The sequence below is a fragment of the Lampris incognitus genome, chromosome 7, assembly GCF_029633865.1.
Source record: "Lampris incognitus isolate fLamInc1 chromosome 7, fLamInc1.hap2, whole genome shotgun sequence".
NCBI classification, from domain to species: Eukaryota; Metazoa; Chordata; class Actinopteri; order Lampriformes; family Lampridae; genus Lampris; species Lampris incognitus.
Window position 1 is genome coordinate 6,451,322 of NC_079217.1, and position 14,507 is coordinate 6,465,828.

Here is a 14,507-nt window from a genome sequence, read left to right on the forward strand (position 1 = left end):
TTACAAGTGCAGGTGGTAGAAATGTCACTATCCTGCACTGTAAAAGTAGCATGGAATTCAAATTACATGTGAGTTGGCAACGCCACAAACGTCAGGGATTTGATCACCTGTTCCTGTGGTTCTTGGTCCGGTCGCCACAAATAGGCCTGATACTGGGTTTCTGTTCTGCCAGGTAAATTACATGTTGTGCCGTTTATTCAGGCCTCCTATCCGGGGCACTTTTAAACCTGGGACAAGTGAATTTATAATTAACTGCCTGACAGAATGAAAGAAAATGTGATTTGTAATATTTTCGTTTGCAAACATCACATTAAAGAGCATTAAAAAAAGAAAAAAGTTTGGACGCATGGTAGTAGTAGTCGTAGTAGTAGTAGTAGTAGCAGCAGTAGGCTGGTAGTTGTAGTTTTTCAGACCAATAGTCATAATATGGGGGTTGCATCGATATTTGACTATGTTCCCTGTTCATCTGTCTGTAGCAGCAGCAGTGGTAGTGGTGGTAGTAGTAGTAGTAGTAGTAGTAGTAGCAGTAGGCTGGTAGTTGTAGTTTTTCAGACCAATAGTCATAATACGAGGGTTGCATCGACATTTGACTATGTTCTCTGTTCATCTGTCTGTAGCAGCAGTAGTGGTAGTGGTGGTAGTAGTAGTAGTAGCAGTAGTAGTAGTAGGCTGGTAGTTGTAGTTTTTCAGGTCAATAGTCATAATACGAGGGTTGCATTGACATTTGACTACGTTCCCTGTTCGTCTGTCTGTAGTAGTAGTAGTATTAGTAGTAGTAGCAGTAGTAGTAGTAGCAGTAGTAGTAGTAGTAGTAGGCTGGTAGTTGTAGTTTTTCAGACCAATAGTCATAATACGAGGGTTGCATTGACATTTGACTACATTCCCTGTTCGTCTGTCTGTAGTAGTAGTGGTAGTAGTAGTAGTAGTAGTAGTAGCATTAGTAGTAGTAGTAGTAGTAGCAGCAGTAGCAGTAGGCTGGTAGTTGTAGTTTTTCAGACCAATAGTCATAATATGGGGGTTGCATCGACATTTGACTATGTTCCCTGTTCATCTGTGTGTAGCAGCAGTAGTGGTAGTGGTAGTAATAGCAGTAGTAGTAGTAGTAGCAGTAGTAATAGTAGTAGTAGCAGTAGTAGCAGTAGGCTGGTAGTTGTAGTTTTTCAGACCAATAGTCATAATGTGGGGGTTGCATCGACGTTCGACTACGTCCCCTGTTCGTCTTTCGATTGGCCACGCCTTCCCCTCCTCACGTGCTCTCCGAAAACATGGCTGCGCCCCAGAGCGACACGCAGATTGTCCCCGCGAAGAAAACTGCCGGTAGGTATGATTAACACGAACGTTTCGCCCCAGACTGCCGGCCGGTGTGGGGCTCACCTCCCCGAGCGGCGGCGCACTCCCTCCACCCGAAGCCGTTCACCGTGACGTGACGCCGGGGAGGTGGTGCCGGAGAACGTGGATGATGGAGAACGGAGGACAGTTACAGTGTCGACATGTCCGTGCTGTTTCATCCGCTAATCACACTGTGTGTGCGCGTGCGTGCGCGTGCGAGAGAGAGCTGCCTGTCAAAGTGCGTTGTGCCGTGTGTGTGACGCAGGCTATATAATAATAATAATAAGTCAGCCTCTCTCCAGCGTTAGACAGCGAAGGATGCCCCCGTCGCTTGAAACTGTAATACCAATTAAGACGAGCGTTACTGACGTGTTGGCTCCTTTTGAAGCTCGGGGGGGAAACCGGCCCTGCTCTGTTGAATATCGACTGATCAGTCTTTTATGTTCCTCTTCAAAATGAACGTTTAGCATGCTCTCATAAAACTCTCTATACCAGCAGTGTATCAGCTGATAGTGGTGATCAAAGTGGCGACTATGGATGTTTATCGTCTGTACGCAAGCACGCTGATGAATAATGGGAGTCTTTAATTCAATGATAGCATTTGGACGTCACTAGACATAATTTCGGTAACACTTTAGTATGGGGCACATAAAAAAACTTAATTACTAGTGAATTAGTAATGATCAAGATGTCACTTTAGTATGGGGAACATATTCTAAGTAACAAAAACTTAATTGACAGTAATTTCACACTATGAACACTTGCAGTTTTGTGTGTTGTTATGTAAGAACAGACCATATTCATTAAGTGTTAGTAAGGGAGAATAACTCTTCTTGTGGTACTACCACCTTATAAAGTCCATACTAAGCAAAGCATATTGAGATGGTACTACTAATAAGCAATACTTCTGAGGTTATAGAGGGAAAACTCATAGTTAATGGCTTACTGGTTGTATAATAAGGCCATGCAGAATAAGGAATTAATGAGTACGTAATAATGACCAATTAAGAGCCAATATGTTGCTAATTTGCATGCTAATAAGCACCTAATTAATGATGACTACGTTCCCCATACTAAAGTGTTACCATAATTTCCATTGAAAATAATCTCGTTTTATTATTCAGAGGTTAATGACAGCATCCATGTTACCAATATCTAGTAACTGTTATTCAAAGTGTTAACCTTACTGTTGTTGTTGACAGTGTAGTGTGTCACTAGGTTCATGGTGCTGTCTGTAGCCTCCAGACCTCACTCGGTTAAAGCTTGTGTCTGTGCTAAAGCTGTGGCATCGTCAGTTACTGAATCGCTCTATCCATTTCAGCGCGAGGGCCACGACGGGTAGCTAATCAAATTCCGGATGAAATCCTCCAAGATCCTGAGTTACAGGAGGCCATCCGAGCCTTGCCTGCTAATTACAACTTTGAGATCCACAAGACAGTGTGGCGGGTGCGAGAAGCAAACTCCAAAAGAGGTGAGTTCACTTCTCCACATGACGTGATTCGTATGGCAGAACATACGACTGGTGAGGCAACATCAGGCAGGCTCTATTGATTGTCCACATTTGAAAACATGAAACTGAATATTTAGAAATGTAACCTGAGCACCGCCACACACACATACACGCAATTATAATTAGATTAGAATCTATTTTATTAGCTAAATATTTTTATATAAGGTTTGGATTGATGTTTTGCTCACAGGAAACGCATAGAAAATAGCATCACACTATAAAACGCAATATTTATAAATGGCTGGTTCATTTATGGGGGGGCACGGGGCACAACCCATTAGTAGTCATGGATTTGAAAGTGCAGGGGTGGACTTGGCCCATTTGGTGCGGAAGCCCCTGAAGAGAAGATCCTAATATTTCACCTGAATATCCCTTAACCTTTTTAAACAAAGACGACTGGCACAAACCCAGCCATTGTTTCGGATTCAATTCAAAATTGTGCAGAGTTCGACCTTGTGTATTTCCTGTTGCTGTGGCCCTTTTATTCCAGTCATGTTTACAAGGACTGCACCCCTCACAGCAGTTGTGCAGCCTCACATTCTGCATTGCTGGATATCCAAAGGAGTTGAATCAAGTGCAACTGGACTTGGTATATATCCGTGAAGACGTTTCGCCTCTCATCCAAGAGGCTTCCTCAGTTCGTGCCTTTCTGACTAGACCAAGCTGGTCTGACTGGCTGGTGATGAGACTCAGATATTTATCCTCTTTGGAGTCGTTGTCAAAGCTATTGATGTGCATGGCCCTTTGTGTTCCTATGTTTATCAACGCCCGTCGCTAACAGCCATAGATTCAACTCCTTTGGATAACCATGACCTGGATGAATGAGAACATTCACAGACATGCGTTGCTGGATCACTAAAGTAGAAGAAAAAAAACGAACCAAGACACAGAGAAAGGGCCAGTTGACACAAAAAGAAAACACACATAAAAGACAAAAAGACCTGGAGTGTATCCCAGAAAGTTGAATCAGTTCATCTGGACACAACGTTTATTGGGAAAAACGTCTCATCACTCATCTAAGTGACCTCTTCAGTCTCAACTGACTGCAGGTATCCCCACCCTTATAAACAGCACCCTAAACTGGGGGGGGGGGGCTAAGAGTATGTCTGTCACCATCTTACAATGCTGTGATTGCAACTATTCCCCAATCCTCTCTGAATTGTACACATGGCCATTGTAACTCTAGCTAATGCTCACGCCCATAGTATTTGCATATGAAACCGACCATTGGTTTCGGTCGTTATGCCACTGTATTGTTTATAAGGGTGGGGGTACCTGCAGTCAGTTAATGGTCATGCCTTTTTGCACATAGAAAATAACATCACATTATAAAGTACACTATTTATAAATAGCTAATTGGAAAATCTAATTAAATTTCAATTAGAGTATAATTGACTAATATGAGCATGAATTAAATAATTGAAGTAGTGCTGAATATTAGAGGTAGTGTATTTTCATCAATTAATGGACAACAAACCTTCATTTTCCTCCCTCCTTTCCTTAACCAGATGACGAAAGACGGTGTTGTCCTGTCTGTTGATGGAAAAATTGTGAATTTTAATAGTAGGTAGTGCAATGTTTTACATGATTTTATTATTTTATTAAGCATATTTGCATCAGCAGTAATATTTCCTGCCCTGATCACAGGCACAAGTGACATTCGGGATTTTTTCCCCTATTAAGAATAACAAATGCCAAAATTATTCATGAAATAATGAGCCAAAATGGTAAAAAAGATAAAATTAGATGCAGCCTACATCTTCTAGGATTTAACATTTTTTCCCCATTAACTATATGTGTGAAAAGCACAGTGTTGCTTGCTTTGGAAAACAAGTCAAAACTAGAAAGTGCACCCACCCGTATCTGCCCTTCTTCTCTTCGGTGCTCGGACTTGGCGACAAACCACCGCTTTTTTCGCCTACTGGGAGAAGAGAAAATACGGAGGCAGATACGGGTGGGATCATGTGGCTGCACGATCTGAGTCAACCGTAGATGTGAGTCGCGCATGCATGAGCGTAAACGATTTACCCAGCTTTAAAGACGGGTTATTATTTTCGGTGCATCCGGTGTTACTCCAGTTCTCCTGTGCAGAGATCAGCAGTGAATGATGTGCTTACTTGTGAAATACGATCGACTTCTCGTTTACTTTCAAGACTCATACACTGGCGCTGCCCGATCTAAGTCAGCTGACTCCCATCTACGGCTGACTTAGATCAGGTAGCGACGGAAAGCAGCATTGGTCGAGTGAGCTAGAGGGTGAATTAAGAGAGGGAGCGGCGGTAGCGAGAACAAATGTTTTCCAAAGGTCTTGAATCACTGCAACCACAAGAAGCTCTTGATCATACAGTCATAACTGCAATATATATATATATATATATATATATATATATATATATATATATATATACGTATATCAGGCTGATAGGCCCAGTAGTATGTGAGATTAGCTGTGGACACACACACACTCACACACTTGCGCGGACCAAATGCATTATAAAACAACTGCATTACTGGTGGTCGTGCATGGGTATGTGCTAAGAAGTGAAAATATCAGTTTAAAGAGATAATGGAATCATTAGTATCAGAAAAAAATGGCTGAGAGAATCTGAACTAGGGAGCGCTCTTGAAAAGTGAAAAACAGAATTCTACCTTTCATACTTATATCCCCCCGTGACGACCCGAATCGGGATAAGCAGTTTGGATAACGGATGGATGGAAGGATGCTAATATTTCTTTATACTTATATATCTGGGCAGCACGGTGGTGCAGTGCTTAGCGTGGTCGCCTCACAGCAAGAAGGTCCCGGGTTCGAACCCCAGGGTTGTCCGACCTTGGGGGTCATCCCGGGTCGTCCTCTGTGTGGAGTTTGCATCTTCTCCCCGTGTCTGCGTGGGTTTTCTCCGGGTGCTCCGGTTTCCTCCCACAGCCCAAAGACATGTAGGTCAGGTGACTCGGCCGTACTAAATTGTCTCTAGGTGTGTGTGTGTGTGTGTGTGTGTGTGTGTGTGTGTGTGTGTCAGCCCTGTGATGGACTGGCAGCCTGTCCAGGGTGTCTCCCTGCCTGCCGCCCAATGACTGCTGGGATAGGCTGCAGCATCCCCGCGACCCCAATTGGGATAAGCGACTTGGAAAATGGGTGGATGGATACTTATATTTTTTTCAGTAGAACGACAGGACAAAATGCACGACGGTTAAAAGAGTTGTCAGAAAATATCAGTGTTTCATATTAGGTCTAACTTGAAATAATCTGTAAACAGGATTTCTTCCCCTGTGTGACTTTTCCACATCCGTTATGTATACCACATGTTTACTGGGTAGTGGGAAGAAATGCACTCTGTTTACTAGCTGTGGAATCGGGGGTGGTTAATGTCAAAATGTCTTCATGTGTGCTGAGGAAAACTGCCCCCTTTGACAATGTAAGCGTGAAAAGGCACCGTCTTCAATGCCGCAGATCGGGTTGCAGGTGGTACGCTCAGAGAATTTAATCGTTTCTATGACGTCTCCGTGGGCAGTGAATGGTGTACCGTAGTCCATCGTGCTTTGCTATTTTGCCGTGTGATATTTTCCTCCGAGCAGATCCGTTGTCCTTCAGGACTCCGGGGAGCGGTGATTACCTTATCACCTCGGCGACTACCTGCTCTGATCCCTCTGTCCATCTGTTTCTTTGACTGCTTGTGAACTCTGAATATCACCCGCTTTGTCTTTGAATTAATGGAATGAGCAGCGTGTGATTTGATTTCCTTTTTCTGCTGAGCCTCTGTTGTGTGCATGTAAGTTTAGAAATCAGGCCAGTCGTGGTATCGGAGCTTCTCTAGAGAGGCCGTGGAGGATCACACTTTCATCAAGAATTTAATAAGGAAACTTTGGCTATGCATTTTGTTATCCTTCATGTCTTTAGAATTTTGGCGGCACAGTGGTTAGCGCGGTCGTCTCAAAGCAGGAAGGTCCTGGGTTCGAGCCCCAGGGTAGTCGAACCTTGGGGGTCGTCCCGGGTCGTCCTCTGTGTGGAGTTTGCATGTTCTCCCCGCGTCTTTGTGGGTTTCCTCCGGGTGCTCCGGTTTCCTCCCACAGTCCAAAGACATGTAGGTCAGGTGAATCGACCGTACTGCATTGTCCCTAGGTGTGTGTGTGTCGGCCCTGTGTGATGGCCTGGCAGCCTGTCCAGGGTGTCTCCCCGCCTGCTGCCCAATGACTGCTGGGATAGACTCCAGCGTCCCCGCGACCCTGAGAGCAGGGTAAGCGGTTTGGATAATGGACGGCTGGATGTTTATACTTTTTATTAGTGAAAATGTAAAAAAGTAAGAGTCGAGTGGCAATGGCTAATGGTGAGATTGTGCAGACGTTGATTTAGGTGGGGACAACCTTACCCCTGGTCCCGATGTCCAGGTTCCTTGGTTCTGGACCAACAGGCAAACTGAGCTGGCATGGAGCCGACTTTGCCAGCCAAGAACCTGTTTTTCTTTTTGCAGTGCAAACTCGGGAGTGGTTCAAGATTAGGTTCATGAGCTGGCACCAGCACTGACCCTACGACAGTGGAGAAGAGTCGGCTGTATGCTGTACAAGTGCCTGTGCCAGGCCCGGATTATACTGCCTGCTGATTCATTTATGGGGGGGCACAACCCACTGGCAGTAATGGAGTTGACAGTGCAGGGGTGGAGTTGGCCCATTTGGTGTGGAAGTCCCTTCGGACAAGATCCTAATATTTCACCCGAGTATCCCTTAACCTTTTTAAACAGAGACTACTGGCACAAACCCAGCTATTGTTTTGGATTCAATTCAAAATCGTGCACAATTCTCCCTTGAGTATTTCTTGTTGCTGCGGCCATTTTATTCCTGTCATGTTTGCACTCCTCGCAGCAGTCGTGCAGCCTCACGTTCTGCATTGCTGGATCACTAAAATAGAAGAAAAATGAACCAAGACACCGAGGAAGGGCCAGTTGACACAAAAAAGCAAACAACCCTGAGTGTTTCCCAGAAAGTTGGATCGGTTCATCTGGACATAATGTTTATTGGGAGTGACGTTTCATCACTCATCTAAGTGACCTCTTCAGTCTCAACTGACTGCAGGTACCCCCACTCTTATAAACAGCACCCTGAACTGAGGGGGGGGGGTACATCTTTGGCCATCTTACAATGCTGTGATTGTAACTATTCCCCAATCCTGGGTGAATAGCACACATGGCCACTATAACTCTAGTTAATGCTCACGCCTATTTGCATATGAACCTGGTCGTTGGTTTCAGTCGTTAAGCCACTGTATCGTTTATAAGGGTGGGGTACCTGCAGGGTGGGGTACCTGCAGTCAGTTGAGACTGAAGAGGTCACTTATGCCCCTTTTCCACTGCGTGGTACCGGCTCACCTCAACTCTATTCTATTCGACTCAACTCGCTTTACTTTTTGAGATTTGGTTTTCTACTGCAGATAGCGCCCCCTGGCGGCGAAGCCCCGCTGGTCATTTGCGGGCGTGTGGGCTAGCTTTTCCTCCCTTGTCTACCAGCGCCCCACACGAGTGTTTTATTAAAAAAAAAAAAATCAAGACCAACTCTAAATGTGTGCTTCACATGAACAATATCAGTGTAACTAAGAGACTCACTGACAACACATAATTCTTTACATGGATAGATTATCAACCATAATACAAGTTTCATAAGACTCGCGTTGGCATTTCCTGGTTATAAACAGAGCTGTTCAGTTTCTCTCTGACCAATCAGTGGTCAGATTTGATCTATATTTAAATAAATATGAATAAAATGTATTTATATTTTATGTATTTATTGTTATTTATATTTAAATTTAAATATTTGATTTATTTATTTGATTTATATATAAATAAATATATGTGTATTTATTTATTTATTTATTTATTTATAGTGGTAATTTCATGTCACCTTTTAGTATCGGCTCAGCTCACTTGGAACCTCGACGCAGGTGGTACCAAAAAAATACCTGGCACCAGGTACTGTCCCTAACTTTTGCCCAATGGAAAACAAAAAAAACTAGAGTCGAGTCAAGCCGGTACCATGCGGTAGAAAAGGGGCGTTAGATGAGTGATGAAACGTTTTTCTCTATAAACGTTGTGTCCAGAGGAACTGATTAAAATTTCTGGGATCTCTTTACCTTGATTATTGTGCATGCATCAAGACACCTCGAGTGTATTGAGGAAACTTGAACCCATGAAAGTCTTCCCCTGGAGGAACTGTGAAATGCCTAGGAAGCTGTCCAGGGTCTTCCCACAACAGCAATTCGAATAATCAACAGGTTAGCACAGTTGCCATTTTATCCTTTTTAGAGGTTTCCCTGAGCTCTATCACAGATGGCAACCCATGATTTTTTTTAAATTTTTTTTTATTCCTTTCATTTAGACCTTGGGTGTCATCCCGGGTCGTCCTCTGTGTGGAGCTTGCATGTTCTCCCCGTGTCTGCGTGGGTTTCCTCCGGGGGCTCCGGCTTCCTCCCACAGTCCAAAAACATGTCGGTCAGGTGAATTGGCCATACTAAATTGCCCCTAGGTATGAATGTGTGTGTGTGTGTGTGTGTGTGTGTGTGTGTGTGTGTGTGTGTGTGTGTGTGTGTGTGTGCGTGTATGTGTGTTACAGGGGTGAGGGTATGATATGGGTCGCTCAGGTTAGCTTATTTATTTCAAAGGGAAAATTCTCCAATTTTCAACCTTATCTCTGTCTATGTACAGCAGGGATAGCACATGAAAAGCACCTGCAGCCTTTCCTGATCATTTCTGCATCTCTGGGGCGGCAGCGAAACAGAGGTTTTTATCCGCCTGCCCCATGACGCACCGTGATGGCAGATGGCAGATGGGAAAACTGCAGGTTAGCAGGGTTTCTAATACTAATCCAGGGGTTCTCAAACTTTTCTGATTTGCAAATGATAAACTATTTGTCAGTTAGACATAGATTGCACATTTTACTACTGGTTGAATATGCTTTGTTCTTTGAGAGGATTTTGTCATTTTTCAACCACCTGGAAAATGTGCAATCTATGTCTAAATGAAAAATATTTTATCATTTGCAGTTGAGAAATGTCCACATTGAATAACAGGAATGAATTGGCCAGCAGTTGCAGACATAGATATAAGCACCTATTTTGTAATTATAAATAAATCATGACAATAGACAAATCCCCCCCCCCCCCCCAACTGGACCGTAGCGATCACGTGCTTTTGAATTTTTGAAAGTTGCACCTCTCCCTTCCCCTTTGGATGTTGTGCAGGTGATGTGCATGACGAGGCAGTAAATGGTATTTTCTTTCCCGAGTAACTTTATTGACAGCTGATGATTGCTTATGGCATGAAACAGGCTTGTACTGTCTCATAAAGAATTTACTTGACTCACTGGATTTTGTATATACATATATGTGTGTGTGTGTGTGTGTGTGTGTGTGTGTGTGGTGATTTCTACAGGAACAGGCTTTGGTTGCATGTTGGTAACAGTCCATGTGGGGAGTGAAAGCATTGGAATGCATTGGCTGAAATATGGTCTTTTCTATTTTATTTTGAGATACTTTATTGGTCCTCGTGGGGAAATTCTTCCTCTGCATTTAACCCATCCTAGCTGTGTAGCTAGGAGCAGTGGGCAGCCGCCGTGCAGCACCCGGGGACCAACTCCAGGTCGTCTCGCCATGCCTCGGTCAGGGGCACAGACAGGAGTATTAACCCTAACATGCATGTCTTTTTGATGGTGGGGGAAACCGGGGCACCCGGAGAAAAACCACCGCAGACACGGGGAGAACATGCAAACTCCACACAAAGGACAACGTGTGATGACCCCCAAGGTTGGACAACCCCGGGGTTCAAACCCAGGACCTTCTTGCTGTGAGGCAACAGCGCTAACCACTGTGCCATCGTGCTTGACCTAAAACACCTGCAGAAAGTAGTGATGTTTGTGTATTGTGTGGAGAAACGTTCAACTCCTTGTGAAATGGTTGTAAATGTCGTCTCTCAACTCCAACTCTATTCTTGCGTCTCGCGTTGCTAATCCATCTGTAAACAATGACGGGCGCGCTGAAGAGTAAGTCTTCATAGGAAACGGAAGCGGGCAGCCACACCACAAGCCCTGAAATATTGGCTGTTGTCCCCGGAGCTAAATCGCTGTCAGACGATTTAGCCTTGAGGTTACGAGATTGCCCCTCCACAGTAAACAAAAGTTCTTTCCCCACCGAGAGTTACAGAGAAACAAATTTTTCATGCCTGGCAACTTGCAAGCACTTGTTTCTCCAAGTCTTGAACTGACCTTTTCTGAGTCCACACAATATTTCAACGCACAGCCTCTATGGGCAGCTGTTCGACAGCAGAGCTATTCCTTTCCCGATCTGCAAGTGCAGCACGCCTCCCCAGCTAGTGGTCCAAAACAGCCTTTTCTCCTCTGTCTGTACAGGGTGTTTCCTCAACAAAGCATGACAGCAGTCAGAGCACAGGCTGCCAGTTTGAAATTCATACAGATCATAGCCAATAACATCTACAGATGTAGTAGCCAAGCTTGTACAAAGGTGAGTAGGGATGCACATGGAGCATGCCCCATGCTTTTATATATTTGACATTGACGACCCAGCAGTCAAAAATCAAGCTCACAGGTGTGACGTGAGTCAATCTTTATTCTTAAAACCAGAAGTGTTGCATGTTTAAAAAAAAGTCATCACAAATTACCTTGAACTTTTACCCTATGTCTCAATCTAACCTCAACCCATAACCCTCATAGCCAGACTAACCCTAACTATAGTCACCCAGGAGGTCAAACGTAGATCCATTGGCGTTCACCGGTGTTCATTCACTCTCTTTGGACCCTGTAGGTCCTACTGGTGGGTTGGCGTAGCCTGTACATGCTCTAATTTACCCTGTGGTTTTGAGTTATAACCGTCCTTTTGTAGGTCCGCGTTTTAGATAACGGCATGCAAAGCCCTTGGAGATGTGCGGGTTTTCTTTCTCGAGGTAGCTTTTTGGCTAAGTGTGGAGCCGTCCGCTAGCCAGCATCATTGAATGATCAACATGATTGACGGCTGTCGACGGGTACTGTCGGTAGATGTAAGACTTTGCCTTGCCAATAAATGAGCTAGCAAAGCAGCTGTAGCAAAGCAGATCCCTGGGTGTGAGAGTAATAGTCAGACGCACATCCCATTAATCAAGTGCTAAGCCGTGAAACAAACGTCACGATGGCAGAAAAGCCGGCGCACTAGTTTTCTCCGTACATACCTTTCATTCTTCCTCCTCCTCAGGTGCCTCCCATAGAAGCATCTGTGGATCGGATGGTTTTGTAAAGGGTTTGATATGGGCATGTGCACTTGGTTTGGTGGACTTGACAAAGATCACTCTGTGGGGGCGTCCGGATGGCATGGCGGTCTGTTTTGTTGCCTACCAGCATGGGGATCGCCGGTTCGAGTCCCCGTGTTGCCTCCGGCTTGGTTGGGCGTCCCTACAGACACAATAGGCCGTGTCTGTGGCTGGGAAGCCGAATGTGGGTATGTGTCCTGGTCGCTGCACTAGCGCCTCCTCCGGTTGGTTGGGGCGCCTGGTGAAACTCTCCTGGTGAAACTCCTCACGGTCAGGTGAAAAGAAGCGGCTGGCCACTCCACATGTATGGGAGGAGGCATGTGGTAGTCTGCAGCCCTCCCCGGATCGGCAGAGGGGGTGGAGCAGTGACTGGGACGGCTTTGAAGAGTGGGGTAATTGGCCAAGTACAATTGGGGAGAAAAGGGGGGGGGGTCACTCTGTGATTGAAATGTTGCTTTTTGTTTTTTCCTCACAATAAGGTGCATACTGAGCAATATGGTGTGCTGGCTTTTATCCCAGTGTTATCTCTCGTCACAGGAAAATAATTTAGACTTCCTGGCATCTTGGCCATCATTGCTAGCAGAATGAATGCAGGTTAACGCTCACTTTGAAATAAAGTTGCTTTTTTATGGGACTTTTATGTCCCCCGGAAATGGGGAGATTGAAGTCGCTTTCTTTTGCGAGGCCCTTTTAAGCCGTTGCGAAGGTAGAAATAAATTAAAACACAGGCATGCACACAGACACACACACACACACACAGTCCCACCTCAAGCAATCCACTCACCTTTAGCAGAGGGAAACAGACGGAGAAAGTTCTTTGCCTCTGTCAGCCATGGCTCTTGTGTGCTATGAAACCTTTCTTTGTTAATAAACTCGCCCTTTCCTAGGTAATGACCTGTCTCTGTCTGTCTACATGGGGTGCTGGGTGATCCCTTAACCTTTCATCAGCAAGGCATGCTCTCGCTCCTGCTCCCCGCTGCTCCATCCATCAAAGCGCCTCACGACCAACCCTCCTCAAACTCCCCCTGGCCTTTTTGGCCGTCCCGGCTCTTATTGTCTAATGCCGGTTGACAGTGAAGTCCGGAGATGGCTTCCAGCTCTCTGACGGCGAGTTATTTTTTTCGTATGGTTAACTCAACGTCTGAATTTGAGGTGTCCGCCGAGACGTTGATTGATTTCTAAGAGTACGGTGTGACAGTGTTTTGACAGTGAGAAATTGTCCCGGTTGACTGAAACAAAGCCCCCTTCTGCAGGCAGCGGGCTCGGCTCAACGCGTCCCGCCAAGCGGCAAAGCCTGCACGCTGACCTTGCCCGTGCATCCTGAATGCAGATACGTGTTCCTCCTGCATCTGCAAAAATCACAAGGCATCATTTCTTCAGATTATGTCGGTTAACGGCACAGAGTCAACAGAAAGATTTGGTGGAAAAGGGCACGTTTTGACGAGGGACTTGAGACCGTGCAAGTACAGCACGATGTAAATGTAATCCCATTTTTGAGTTTGAAACAACTCACTCTCCCTGTGTAAATTTTCATTCATGTTTTAACACTTCGCAGAGTGAGTAAGCACAACACCATAGCTGTGCCGACATGAGGACGTCTGTCTGTTTCCAAGACAACAGCTCTGAAATTTCCATCAAACTGTCATGAGCCAATAGTTTGATGTGCAGAGAAAGATCTCTGGTTGTCTAACAAAGGAGAAGAAGGGGAATCTGCAATAGTCACATTTTCCTTTCATTTACTGATATTATTTTGAAGTCACAATCAAATTCTGCATTTCATACATTCAGGGTTTTTCCTGGCTCAAATGAAGGTGGAGGTGGTACCATCCTGATCATGACCCTGATCCATCCTGATCATGTGCGCACACGTGCATGTGTACCGTGCCTTCGACTGGCTCAAGCAAACACTTTTTCTCGTACAAGCGACGTATTTTAGGAGTTCTAATAATTTTATGATTGAAGAAAATGACAATTATCACGTTAAAGCACGTTTTATTTAAAAAAAATAGAAATAAAGGTACCCTGTTCAACATGAAATGAAATGCAACATAAATGCTAATTTGTTAATTTACACACTTGACGGCAAAGGTGTTTAAAATTAAATGAAATATAACATAAGCTGTTGTTTTCATTCAAAGTTCACATCACAGCTGTGCTGATATTCAGTATAACAGCACTCCCTCTCGTGTGACATGGCTTTTATACAACAGTTCTACAATCGCCATTTACTAGTTAACAGTAATGAGCGACAACAGATTATGATTTGTTTGCTTATTTAATCATTGCACTCTTGAACTCGGACCGTTGCCAGGCAACCTGAACACAAACCTTTTCCTGCACAGCTCGCTACTTTGTATAGGTCTGCACAGGTTACCGCTGGCTAGCTACTT

At 44.7% G+C, this 14,507-nt stretch overlaps 1 protein-coding gene across 1 annotated transcript in view; it reads left to right on the forward strand.

Moving 5' to 3' along the window:
• Positions 1-1,256: 1,256 nt before the first annotated feature.
• Positions 1,257-14,507, forward strand: part of dph1 (diphthamide biosynthesis 1) — a 138,738-nt gene continuing 125,487 nt past the window's right edge. Inside the window, exons 1-2 of the mRNA XM_056283623.1 lie at positions 1,257-1,317; positions 2,651-2,800. Of these exons, the coding sequence (XP_056139598.1) occupies positions 1,266-1,317; positions 2,651-2,800 (202 nt within the window). The 5' untranslated portion in view covers positions 1,257-1,265. The remainder of the gene's footprint in view (positions 1,318-2,650; positions 2,801-14,507) is intronic.